General features: G+C 62.5%; 2 protein-coding genes across 2 annotated transcripts; one reads left to right on the top strand and one right to left on the bottom strand.

The window, feature by feature from the left end:
• Positions 1-513: 513 nt before the first annotated feature.
• On the top strand, positions 514-7,931 carry LOC117889055 (cytohesin-2; the record flags this gene model as incomplete). Its single annotated transcript, XM_034792869.1, is given in 11 exon segments — positions 514-661; positions 808-874; positions 1,123-1,241; positions 1,492-1,572; positions 1,787-1,899; positions 2,078-2,226; positions 2,448-2,559; positions 4,580-4,656; positions 4,996-5,067; positions 5,760-5,914; positions 6,233-7,931. Coding segments are annotated over 11 exon segments (1,181 nt in total), but the record flags the coding sequence as incomplete, so codon positions are not given.
• A 2,029-nt stretch (positions 7,932-9,960) lies between these two features.
• Positions 9,961-11,070, bottom strand: LOC117888396 (neuronal pentraxin-1-like). The gene is made up of 3 exons (XM_034791723.1): positions 10,649-11,070; positions 10,304-10,483; positions 9,961-10,185 (listed from the first exon to the last, which is right to left on the bottom strand). The coding sequence occupies exons 1-3, from the start codon at positions 10,832-10,834 to the stop codon at positions 9,976-9,978; spliced, it is 576 nt and encodes a 191-aa protein (XP_034647614.1). The 5' UTR covers positions 10,835-11,070; the 3' UTR covers positions 9,961-9,975.
• Between the last annotated feature and the right edge of the window lie 702 nt (positions 11,071-11,772).

The raw sequence follows: 11,772 nt of genomic DNA on the forward strand, positions 1-11,772 counted from the left end.
ACAAATAATACATCCCCACGTACAGCCCCTGGCGCCATGGGGCCTGACCCGGGGCTGGGTCTCCCAGGGGCCGACAGGATCCAAATAATACATACCCACGTACAGTCCCTGGTGCCGTGGTCCTGCACTGCAAATAAACAATAGGACGGAGCCGGAAAGCCCTGGGACGTCGCATCGGCAGGCAACCGAACCCGAGCTCCCAGTTTCATGCCACGGCTAAGGCCTGGAACGTGCACAGATTTTGCGCTGGTCTAACCATACCGCTCCCTATGGGCCCTGCAGGGGCAGGACATAGCTACAGTGCAAGGTACCCTGGCCATGCCCCCCATCTGCCCCCTATGGCAGCTGCGTCTCTGCACTGGGCAGGGGATCCCTGTACAAACAGCCCCTGTGCCCACCTCCCCCTGCAGGTGTCACCCGAAAGTCAAGAAACACTCACATGCGCCCCACTTCCTCCCTCGCTCCTGGAGCAGGGGTTTCCTGCATCAGGCTAACCTCTGGTCTCCATCCCAGTGCCCCCGGACCTGACCCCCGAGGAGCGGCTGGAGCTGGAGAACATCCGGCGGCGGAAACAAGAGCTGCTGGTGGAAATCCAGCGGCTGCGGGATGAGCTGAGCGAGGCCATGAACGAGGTGGAGGGTCTGGAGGCAAATGAGGGCAGGTAACGAATGTGCTGATCCCCAGATGATTCCTCAGCGGTGGGTGAGGGGTCCCCGTATACCCAGCCCCTGCCCCACCATAGGCTTGTATGCTGTTGGGGCTGTTCCGAGTGCTGAATCTTGAGGTTTTTCTCCATCCGACCCGCAGCAAAACCCTTCAGAGGAACCGGAAGATAGGGATGGGCCGCAAGAAATTCAACATGGATCCTAAAAAGGTAAGAGGGGAGGGGGCTGGGAGCCAGGACGCCTGGGTTCTCTCCCCAGCTCTGGGAGGGGAGTGGGGGTGAGTGGTTAGAGTTGGGAGGGGGGCTGGGAGTCAGGATGCCTGGGTTCTATCTCCAGTCCCTGTGTGTGCCTCAGTTTCCCCGGTGGAAGGGGAGGTGACGCCTGGGGCAGGGGCCTGGGAGCCGAGCGGGGTGCGGTCGGGTCCTGAGCGCCTGACTCCGTTCTGTCTTCGGCACAGGGCATCCAGTTCCTGGTGGAGAATGAGCTGCTGCACAACACGCCCGAGGAGATCGCCCGGTTCCTCTACAAGGGGGAGGGGCTCAACAAGACGGCCATCGGGGACTACCTGGGGGAGAGGTGAGGGGGCGGGGCCATTGGGGACTACCTGGGCTAGAGGGGGCGGGGCCATTGGGGACTACCTGGGGTAGATGAGTGGGGCCATCGGGGGCGAGCTGGGGGAGAGGGGAGGGAGCTGTGGGGAGGGGCGTGACCATTGGGCTCTGATAGGGAGGGGAGCTCTGGAAGTTTTGTCTGATTGGGTGGGGGGAAACAGATGGGGAGGGGGGGTATTTCAGCTCTGACACCACCAACCCCTCACCCCCCGCAGGGAGGACTTCAACATCGCCGTGCTACACGCCTTCGTCGACCTGCACGAGTTCACTGACCTCAACCTGGTGCAGGCGCTGCGGTGAGCGGGGGTGGGGGATGTGGTGGCGGAGGGTAGGAAGGTTTGGGTGGCAGAGGGCAATTCGGGGACTGAGAGATGTGGAGGGTGGGAAGGTTTGGGTGGCAGAGGGGGGGGGGGGGGGTTGGGGAGGGGGGGGGGGGGAAGGTGTGGGGGCAGAGGGTGCTCAGGGGGCCCCTACTTACTCTTCCCCCCCCCCCCCCCCCGGTCTCCCCAGGCAGTTCCTATGGAGCTTCCGCCTGCCCGGGGAGGCCCAGAAGATCGACCGCATGATGGAGGCCTTTGCCCAGCGTTACTGTCTCTGCAACCCCGGCGTCTTCCAGTCCACAGGTACCACGGGGCCCGGACGCCTGGATTCTATCCCCGGCTCGGGGAGGGGAGCGGGGCATAGTGGTTAGAGCAGGGGAGGCTGGGAGCCAGGACACCTGGGTTCTCTCCCGGCTCTGGGATGGGGGTGGCGTCTATTGGGGGGGTTCCTCCTACCGGCCTCCCTCCCTTCCTCCCCCAGACACCTGCTACGTGCTCTCCTTCGCTGTCATCATGCTGAACACGAGTCTCCACAACCCCAACGTACGGGACAAACCCACTGTGGAGAGATTCATCACCATGAACCGGGGCATCAACGACGGAGGCGACCTGCCCGAGGAGCTGCTGCGGGTGAGGGCGGGGGTCTGATCTGGGGGGCAGGGTGGGATACTGGGGTCCATGGGCCCATGGGTCTGGCCTGCTGGTGAGGAGGGGGTGTGGCTTGTGTCTGACTCCACCCTTCAGGAAAAGGGCTGTGGTCTCTGACTCTTGTCATTGGGGGCGTGGCCTTATTGTGACCCCACCCCTCGAGTGGGGCGTGGCCTCTTTGTGACTCTGCCTCTCATCCCCAGAACCTGTACGACAGCATCCGGAACGAGCCGTTCAAGATCCCAGAGGATGACGGGAATGACCTGACCCACACGTTCTTCAACCCGGACCGGGAGGGCTGGCTGCTTAAGCTGGGTGAGAGCGGGACCCCCCGAACCCCCATGCCCCCCGATCCCCACCCCCGCGATCTCTGCATGCCTCTGCGCTCTCCTCTCTCTGTGTCCCACCGACCCCCCACTGTGTCCTCAAAGCACCGACCTTCCTTCCGCACCTGCAGGAAAACTCCCCCCTGCCCGGCCCCGGCTAGGACGCCTGGGTCCGTACCCCCAACCCGGCCTCGGCTAGGATGCCTGGGTCCGTCCATCCCCCTCCCCCCTGGCCTCAGCTAGGACCCCACCCCCGGTCTCGGCTAGTGCTCCTGGGTCCATGTCTGTGTCCCCCCCTCGGCTAGGGCTCCTGGGACACCCCCCCCCCCCCCCCCCCCCCCCCAAGGTTGAGCGTCCTGGGGTGGGGGGTTACACAGCTATAGGGGGAGCTCCTCCCCCCCAATATGAGCCCCCACCCCAAAGGCAATTCGCAGCAACCCCAGTTTTGAGGCAGGTGCCCCCGATTAGCGGGGCCATGAGGGGTCAGGATGGGGGTCGCGCAGACCCCACAGTAGCTCGGTCAGAGGCACAGGCTGGATTTGGGGGGATTGGGGTTTGGGGTCACAGGTGGGTAGGGGGGAGGTGGAGAAAGCTGCGTGGGGGTGTTCAGGAGTCTGGGAGGGTCCTAAGTCGCTGGGGAGGAGGTAGGCGGAGGGATCTGTGCGGGGGTGATGGGGAAGGGAGGTGGGCCGACCTTGTTTGGGGCCTGACCCCATTTCTGCCTCTAGGGAAGGCACAGATTGGGGGTCGGGGGGTGAGCAGGGATCAGCTCCCAAGAGCCGGGATGGGGGCTGGGAATCAGGATGCCTGGGTTCCATCATGGCTCTGGGGGGGAGTGGGGGCTAGTGGTTAGAGCTGAGGGGTAGAGGTGGATGCCGGGGGCCAGGACTCCTGGGTTCTATTTAATCTTCTCCCCAGCCCCCGGGGCAGGGAATGGCCATGGAGGACGATGGGTGAGGTCACTCACAGGGAAAAGCCGGACAGAGTCCCCCCCCTCCCTCACTCTGTGTATCAAACCTCTGTGACACCCCCCCCACACACAGCAAAAAGGACATTCCCTCCCCAAGATTCCCCCTCCTCCCCCCCGCGCTGATCCCTGCGGCAGGGGTGTGATTTGACCGTGTTTTTCCTCCTCACGTTGATATAACTGATTTTTCCTCTTTCTCTCTCTTCTCTCTTCTCTTCCCCCCCGCTCCCCTCTTTCTTTCTCTCCCTCCCCCGTTTTCCTCCCCTCCCTCCCCACTCCTGCCCCCCACGGCCCCCCCCACCCCCACGCCGCTGATGCCACTTGCGTTCGGGTCTCACCGTTCCTCCCCAGGAGGTAGGTAACGGAGGGGGAAGCCGCTGCTGGAATGGGGGGTGGGGACCCAAATAGCGCCTCGCCCCATTACATCCACATCAACACAGTAGAGATGTGCCCCGAGCCCGACGCCAGACCCCCGGAGCATTGGAGCTGGCCACGGGGGGGAGTGGGAGGGGAGGGGAGGCCTGGCCCCTTGAGGGAAGGGGTGTTGCCGGAAGCACCCCAGAATTTCCACACAAGTTTTAAAGGTCCCACATCAGGGATTGTCTCAGGGACAGTCGTGCCACACGGGGTCTCCCCCACCCCCCCCCATGGGACCTGGTGGTTAGAGCAGGGGCAGCTGGGAACCAGGACTCCTGGGTTCACTCTCCTCCCAGAGCCAGGGATAGGGGTCTAGTGGTTAGGGCAGGGAGCCCGGACTCCTGGGTTCTCTCCCCAGCTCTGGGAGGAGAGTTCTGCCAGTAACACCAGTTTGTCAGGCCCCGTCCCCCCTCCTCCCCCATGCGGCAGTGCCATGGGGGAGCAGCTGCGTGGGGTCTTATGCCTGAAATTGACCCCCCATGTGCCCGGGCGAGGGTGCCGTGTCTATCCCAGCATGCCCTGGGGCAGGCCTGGTCTTCTTCTCACGCGGCCCCTGGGTGGACTGGCCCAACAGGGTCAATACCTGCCCCCATCACTGAGCCCCCAATCTCTGCTTCCCCTGCAGGCGGGCGCGTGAAAACGTGGAAAAGACGCTGGTTCATTCTGACTGACAACTGCCTGTACTACTTCGAGTACACCACGGTGAGTCCCCCCAGCCCCCCGGAGCAGCCCCAGATCCGCCCCCAGGCCCGTCTACCCTGGGCCTGCCCAGCACCATCTGCTTCAGAGGCAGACCCAAGTGCTCCCCCTAGTGGTCAGTCATGGAATCACCTGCCCCTTGGGTGAGCCCCCTGCCCCCCAGTCACTCAGGGGTTGGGCTGGGCTCCACAGACAGCCCCTGCAGGAACCCAGGGGGTCCTGCCGCTCGCCCTCCTGGGCCCGGGGCTCCCTGGCTCTCCCCACTTAGCCCCATAGCCAGTGGCAGGGAGTCCTGCAGGCCGAGCCGTGTCTCCCCTGACTCCGGCTTTGTTCCCCACTCAGGACAAGGAGCCGCGGGGGATCATCCCACTGGAGAACCTGAGCATCCGGGAGGTGGAGGACCCCCGTAAGCCGGTGAGGGCAGCGCCCCCTACCCCTCTGGGCCTTCTCGCTCCCGACGGTCACCGTGGGCCTTGTCTGTCCTTCTTCAGCCTGTCCTTATCCTCTCCTTCATGGCCTTCCTCCTCCTCCTCCTCCTCCTCCTGTCTATCCCTCTGCTCCCCCCCCTCCCTCCCTCCCTCCATCCATCCATCCATGCATCTTTCTTCCCTCCATCAATTCATCCATCCACGCACCTTTCCTCCATCTATCCACACACACCCATCCATCCATCCACGCACCTTCCCTCTATCTATCCACACACACCCATCCATCCATCCACGCACCTTCCCTCTATACCTCCATCTGCGCACCCCCCTCCCTCCCTCCTTCCATGCATGCACCCCCCGCATCCATCCACATACCCCTCCTTTCCTCCATCCATTCCTGCAGCATTTGACCCTTGTAGCTCAGGCTACACCCTTCTGCACAGCATTGTGCTCTCAGCTCTGAGCTTTCATTTCGAGCACAAATGACTTGACGTTGCCTGAGTTTGCCGAGAGCCTGAGCCCATCGCTGCAGGGTCGGGGGAATCAGCCCTGGGTGTGACCAACGCAGCCTGAGTCTGCTGAGAGCCTGAGCCCGTCACTTGGGGGGGGGTGGGCGGGAATTGACGCAGCCTAAGCCCGTGGCTGATTCTCTCTCTCTCTCTCCCCCCCCTCCCCCAGAACTGCTTTGAGCTCTACATTCCCAACAACAAGGGCCAGCTGATCAAGGCCTGCAAGACGGAGGCCGACGGGCGGGTGGTGGAAGGGAACCACATGGTCTATCGCATCTCGGCCCCCACGCAGGAGGAGAAGGACGAGTGGATCAAATCCATCAAGTGAGGAGCACCCCTACCTGCCCCATCCCCCTCCCAGAGCTGGGGATAGAACCCAGGCGTCTTGGCTCCCAGCCCCCTCCCAGGGTATTGCGGGTGGATGGTTCCAGCTCATGATGGGGAAGGAGAGAACAGATTTAGGGAGCTGGAGGCGGGGGGGGGGGGAGGTCTGATCCACCCCATTTGGGGGGCATGTGAGGGCAGGGGCATTCCCAGCAATGGTGGACTGGCCGTGGGGCCTCCATGGGGGTGACTGCCCCAAGGCCAGGGCTCTTGGCTGCAGCAAGATCCCCTGGCCCCCTAACCTCCCGCTCCCCCCAGGGCTGCTGTCAGCGTGGACCCCTTCTACGAGATGCTGGCCGCTCGCAAGAAGCGCATCTCGGTCAAGAAGAAACAGGAGCAGGCGTGAGCCAGGCCAGCCACCAGGCTGCCTTTCTGTGCCCCCCCCAACCCACTTCCCTCGGCTCCGCTGAAACTGACACCCCCCTGGGCCGGGGGCCTAGCCACGGACAGACAGATGGACAGAGCATCACTGACTTCCCCTCCCCCAGCATCTGTGTGTACCCTGATCTGTCTTCCGACATCCTCCCAGTCACACTACTTGGGATACAGTCCCTCTCCAGGAGCCACTGGGTACCATGGGCCAGCAAGCCTCTCCCCGCCTGTGGGGGCTGCGGCCTGGGGCCTCTGCCATGCCATTGGCTCAGGACCTTGCACCAGATTCTGATCAGGAGTGACTCCAGATTGACCCTGGGGGAGCAGAGATCAGAATCCAAACCTGCCCCCATTGCAAACAGGAGTGACTCTGGATTGACTTTGGGGGAACTGAGATTAGAATCCGGCCCTGCCCACATTGCAAACAGGAGTGACTCTGGATCGACCTTGGGGGAACTGAGATTAGAATCCGGCCCTCCCGACATTGCAAACAGGAGTGACTCCGTATTGACCCAGGCCCTGACTCCATATCTTCAGCACTTTCCTTCACGGGTCTCTGGATTTTCACTGGCTGACACCAGGCTCCCGTCTACACTAATCAGCCCCGAGGTGCAATAAGCTCTTGCCTGGCAACCCCTGAGACAACCGTCCCTCCCCTCCCCTTCCAGCTGGCTGGGAATTTACCCACAATGCTGTGCTCCTACCATGGCGCTGGGCACCAGGAGCTAGCAGCGTCCCAGGGTGCACTGGGGCAGCTGCGCTGTTGCCTTTGGGGTCTCCCTTCCCCCCACAATTCCAGCAGCACGAGGCATGGGGGGGGGCATTCCCAGGTGGCATTGCCCCCCCCCCCCCCCGGCAATGCCAGCTGGCCCTCTGCAGTGCCCCCTGGCAGCCAGCAGGGAGAACGGGAGTTCTTCCCTCCTCGGGGCAGCCAGGGAGGGGGGATTTTAGCCAGCCCCCTGGCCTGCCCCTCACCAGCTAATTTTTAAATCTTCCCACAGGGGGGATTCCCCCCCCCCCCCCCCAAGTACACACTATTGGTCCTAGAGCTTGGGGGCCATCCGGAGCCTCCCCATTTTAATGCACTCCTCCTGGGCTCCAGGAACGTACACTACAGACGGGGGGGCGTATGGGGAGCACCCCCTCCAAAGTCGAAAGCCATTTGCTTTCGCCTGCTGTGGAATCTCGTCCTTCTGATTACTCTTCTGCCGTCGCCACCGGGAGCAGATGTGGGGCTGCCCCACCGGGACCAATCTCTGTGCCCCCTCCCCACCACCACCTTTCCGGCTCAGCTATCGCGGGGTGGCCTGGGAGAGCCCCCCGGCTCGTCAGCAACCGCGTGGCAACAGGACCAAGCCAGCGGGACCCATCTCCTCCCATGCCTGGGACCCCTGAACTTGCTGCCTCCTCCCGGCGCAGGGGGATTTCACCCCACCCCGGGCGCTGGTGTGGACAGAGGGGAACCGGCGCCAGCCCCGTGCCCGCCCCAGGACTCCAGGGCGGGTTCAGGTTTTTGTAATTATTATTTAAGGATTTAATGGATGCAACTTTCAATGGAATTAAAACACTACAGTCTTGAGTACAACCAGGGGGGTGCCAGGTGTCTGGGGGGTCAGGGGGGTATCCACTCAGGGCGTTAAACACCCAGGACAGCTAGCGGAGAGGGCACCCAACTGGTCTGGAACCAGCAGCACCTTAAACCCTGTTTGGGGCTGGGAACCAGGACTCCTGGGTTCTGTCCCGGGCTCTGGGAGGGGAGTGGGTCCCAGTGGTTAGAGCAGGGGGGCTGGGAGCCAGGACTCTTGGGTTCTGTCCCCAGCTCTAGGAGGGGAGTGGGTCCCATATCCTGGCTCTAGGAGGGGAGTGGGTCCCAGTGGTTAGAGCAGAGGGTTAGGAAGCAGGACTCCTGGGTTCTGTCCTTGGGGAGGGGAGTGGGTCCCAGTGGTTAGAGCAGAGGGTTAGGAAGCAGGAATCCTGGGTTCTGTCCCCGGCTCTGGGAGGGGAGTGGGTCCCAGTGGATAGAGCAGGGGGGCTGGGAGCCAGGACTCCTGGGTTCTGTCCCCTGCTCTGGGGGGGAGTGGGTCCCAGGAGTTAGAGCAGAGGGTTAGGAAGCAGGACTCCTGGGTTCTGTCCCCGACTCTGGGAGGGGAGTGGGTCCCAGGGGTTAGAGCTGGAAGCCGAGACTCTTCGGTTCTAGCCTGGCTCTGGGAGGGGAGTGGGGTCTTGTGGCTACAGCAGGGGGGTGGCTGGGAGCCAGGACTCTTAGGTTCTATTACACTGAACTGGGGGGGGGGGGCGGGGGGCTGGTTGATGCAGCCCAGGATGTGAGCACCCCGGGCCTGGGGCCTTGCTCAGCCCTTAGCTGACGTCCATCTGTCCCCACTGCCTCCAGCCAGCGGCGGCAGCCTGGTGCTGGGGCTCTTTAGCCGGGGACCTACGTTCCCTGTAGGCTGCGGGGGTGGGCAGCAGGCTCTCAAGGGCCTCGCAGGCCGGGGGAGGCACCTCTCCCCTGGCCCCAAGCTACTGTGGGGAGACAGGGCTGAGGGGAGTCCTCTCTCCCTGGGGCAGCCTGCACCCCAAATTCCTCATCCCTAGAACCCTCACATTCTCCCTGCCCCAGCTTGGAGCTGCCTCCTGCACCCCAAACCCCACACCCCCAGCGGAGCCCTCACACCCCAGCCCTGAGCCCCTCATCCCTGACCCCACTCCAGAGCCTGTACCCCAAACCCCTCATCCCTGGTCCCACTCCAGAGCCGACACCCTCAGCCCCATATCCCCAGCCCCACCCCAGAGCCTGCATCCCCACCCTTACCACATGAGTTGTGTAATTCATTCTGCACATTGACGTAAAAAATTAGAGGGAACACGGGGCCCCCTTGCCCACTGATGGGATGCAGCCACTTCTGGGGTGGGGCATGTTGGGTATTTGGCGCGCTCAGACAAAGCACTGACTCAGAGGTGGCGCCGGGGCTGCTGCTGCTTCCTTGGCAGGTTTATTCTGTCCTTTCCGAGGGAAAAAAATAGCATCGAATCCTACGTAAAACAGCGCCGAGCTACGGGACATCGGCCACAGCGTATGTACAGCCCGCCCCAGCCCTAGGCTAAGAGCCACAGCTCTATACACAACAAGAGAGGAAGGGGGGTCTCCCAGCCCCCCCACCCCCCTCCTTTAACCACTCGACCCCACTCCCCTCCCAGAGCTGAAGAGAGAAGCCAGGAGTCCTGACTCCCAACCTCCCACACACATACGCACTAGACCCCGCTCCCCTCCCAGAGCCGGAGAGAAACCAGGAGTCCTGACTCCCAGCCCCCCCGCTCTAACCACTAGACTCCGCTCCCCTCCCTGAGCCGGAGAGAACCCAGGAGTCCTGACTCCCAGCCCCCCCGCTCTAACCACTAGACTCCGCTCCCCTCCCTGAGCCGGAGAGAACCCAGGAGTCCTGACTCCCAGCTCCCCTGCTCTAACCACTAGACCCCACTCCCCTCCCTGAGCCGGGGAGAACCCAGGAGTCCTGGCTTCCAGTCCCCTCCCCCCATACACACACACTCTAACCACTAGACCCCGCTCCCCTTCGTCAGCCAGAGAGAACCCAGGCATCCGGGCCTCCAGCCCCCCCGTGGTGCAGGGCTCAGTGGCAGGCATTGAAGGGCAGCTTGGCCACGCCCCCGTGCAGCTCCACGGCGCCCTCGGCCCAGGCCACGAGATCCCCGCGGGCGCGGCCGGCGCAGGTGGCCAGCCTGTAGACCTCGCCCGGCGCCAGGACGTGGCTCCACACGTTGAAGTCGGCCAGCTCCCCGATGAAGGCCTGCGTGGCATCGAAGCGGCCGCCCAGCGTGTCCTGTGGGGGGAGCAGAGAGGCCAGGGGTAGACCAGGGAGGGCATTAGCCATCTGGAAGGGGGGGGTACCTTGGAGCGGATGCTCTCAGCCTGGGGCGTGGGGGGGGCGGGTCTCGTACCTGCTCCTGCCCCAGGATGAAGACGCCCCCTGGCTTGATGGGGTGCCAGGGGGCCAGGTTCTCCCCGCTGCCCCGCCGCACCCCGTCCTGGTAGCTCTCCCAGATGCCGTCCCGCGTCGACCAGGTCACGCAGATGTGGTGCCACTTGGCGTCGTGGATAGCCAGGGGCAAGGTGGCAGCCTGGGGGGGCGTGGCGGGGAAAGGGTTAAGGGCAGTGCTCGAGGTCGGAGCCCCCCTGCCCCTCAGCCCAGCGCCCCCTGCTGGGCCCCCCCCCCGCTCCCCGCAGCACAGAACCCCCTGCAGCATCGCATCCTCTGCTGACCATGGCAGTCCCCAGCCCCGCACCTTGTCGTTAATGAGCAGCTCCATGGGGTTGTTGCCCCACTCAATGAGCACCAGCTCGTTGGCCTGGCCAGGCACGGAGTAGGAGAAGGGGGTGCCAACGCCAGGCGCTGAGCTGGATTTGAGCCAGAGGCAGACAGTGAAAGCGAAGATCTCGTGATGCAGCGTCCGCTTCACCTTGACGTACATGTAGTTGGTGCGAAGGGGGAAGCCCACACGGAAAACCTCGTCCGGCTTCTCCACCTTGTGCCCTAGAGGGACAAGGTCAGTCCCGGGGCGGCCAGACACAACCAGCCCCAGGGGAAAGGGGATGTGATTCTGGCCAGTAGCCAGTCAGCCATCTCCACGTGCACTGATACGGCCATCAAACCATCATTGCATCCAGCTGTTCATTCAACTAGCCATCCCTCATTTCAGCCAGCCATCCCTCAGGTATCATTTCATCCATCCATAGATCCATCCATCATCTCCTCATCCATCCTTCTAGCCACGTACCATTTCATCCATCCATTCAATGCTCCATCCATCCATGTACCATTTCATCCATCCATTCAACGCTCCATCCATTCTTCTATCCAGGTACCATTTCATCCATCCATTCAACGCTCCATCCATTCTTCTATCCAGGTACCATTTCATCCATCCATTCAATGATCCATCCATCCATGTACCATTTCATCCATCCATTCAACGCTCCATCCATTCTTCTATCCAGGTACTATTTCATCCATCCATTCAATGATCCATCCATAGATCCATCCATCCATGTACCATTTCATCCATAGGTCCATCCCTTTCCTCCATCCATCCATCCACCATTTCATCCATCCATTCAACGTTCCATTCATAGCTTCGCCCATCAGTGATTCCATCCATTCATTCAATTATCAATTCAGCCATACATAAGTCCATCCATGCAACTACCTAGCTTTGTAGCTACAATGCCACCCATCCATCTGTTCTGTTATCCCCCTGTCCATCCCTGCAGTGAGTCCTATTCATCCAGCCACAGCTCTAGTCTGGATCCTTCGATGCCCACCACCACCAACTATCCATCTGCCGATACCCCCGCACCCCTGCCCCTCACCCTTCTCATGAGGCCCGTGGACCCTGTTCTTGTGCCAGTG

The sequence above is a fragment of the Trachemys scripta genome, chromosome 16 (genome assembly GCF_013100865.1).
Source record: "Trachemys scripta elegans isolate TJP31775 chromosome 16, CAS_Tse_1.0, whole genome shotgun sequence".
Classification (NCBI taxonomy): Eukaryota; Metazoa; Chordata; order Testudines; family Emydidae; genus Trachemys; species Trachemys scripta.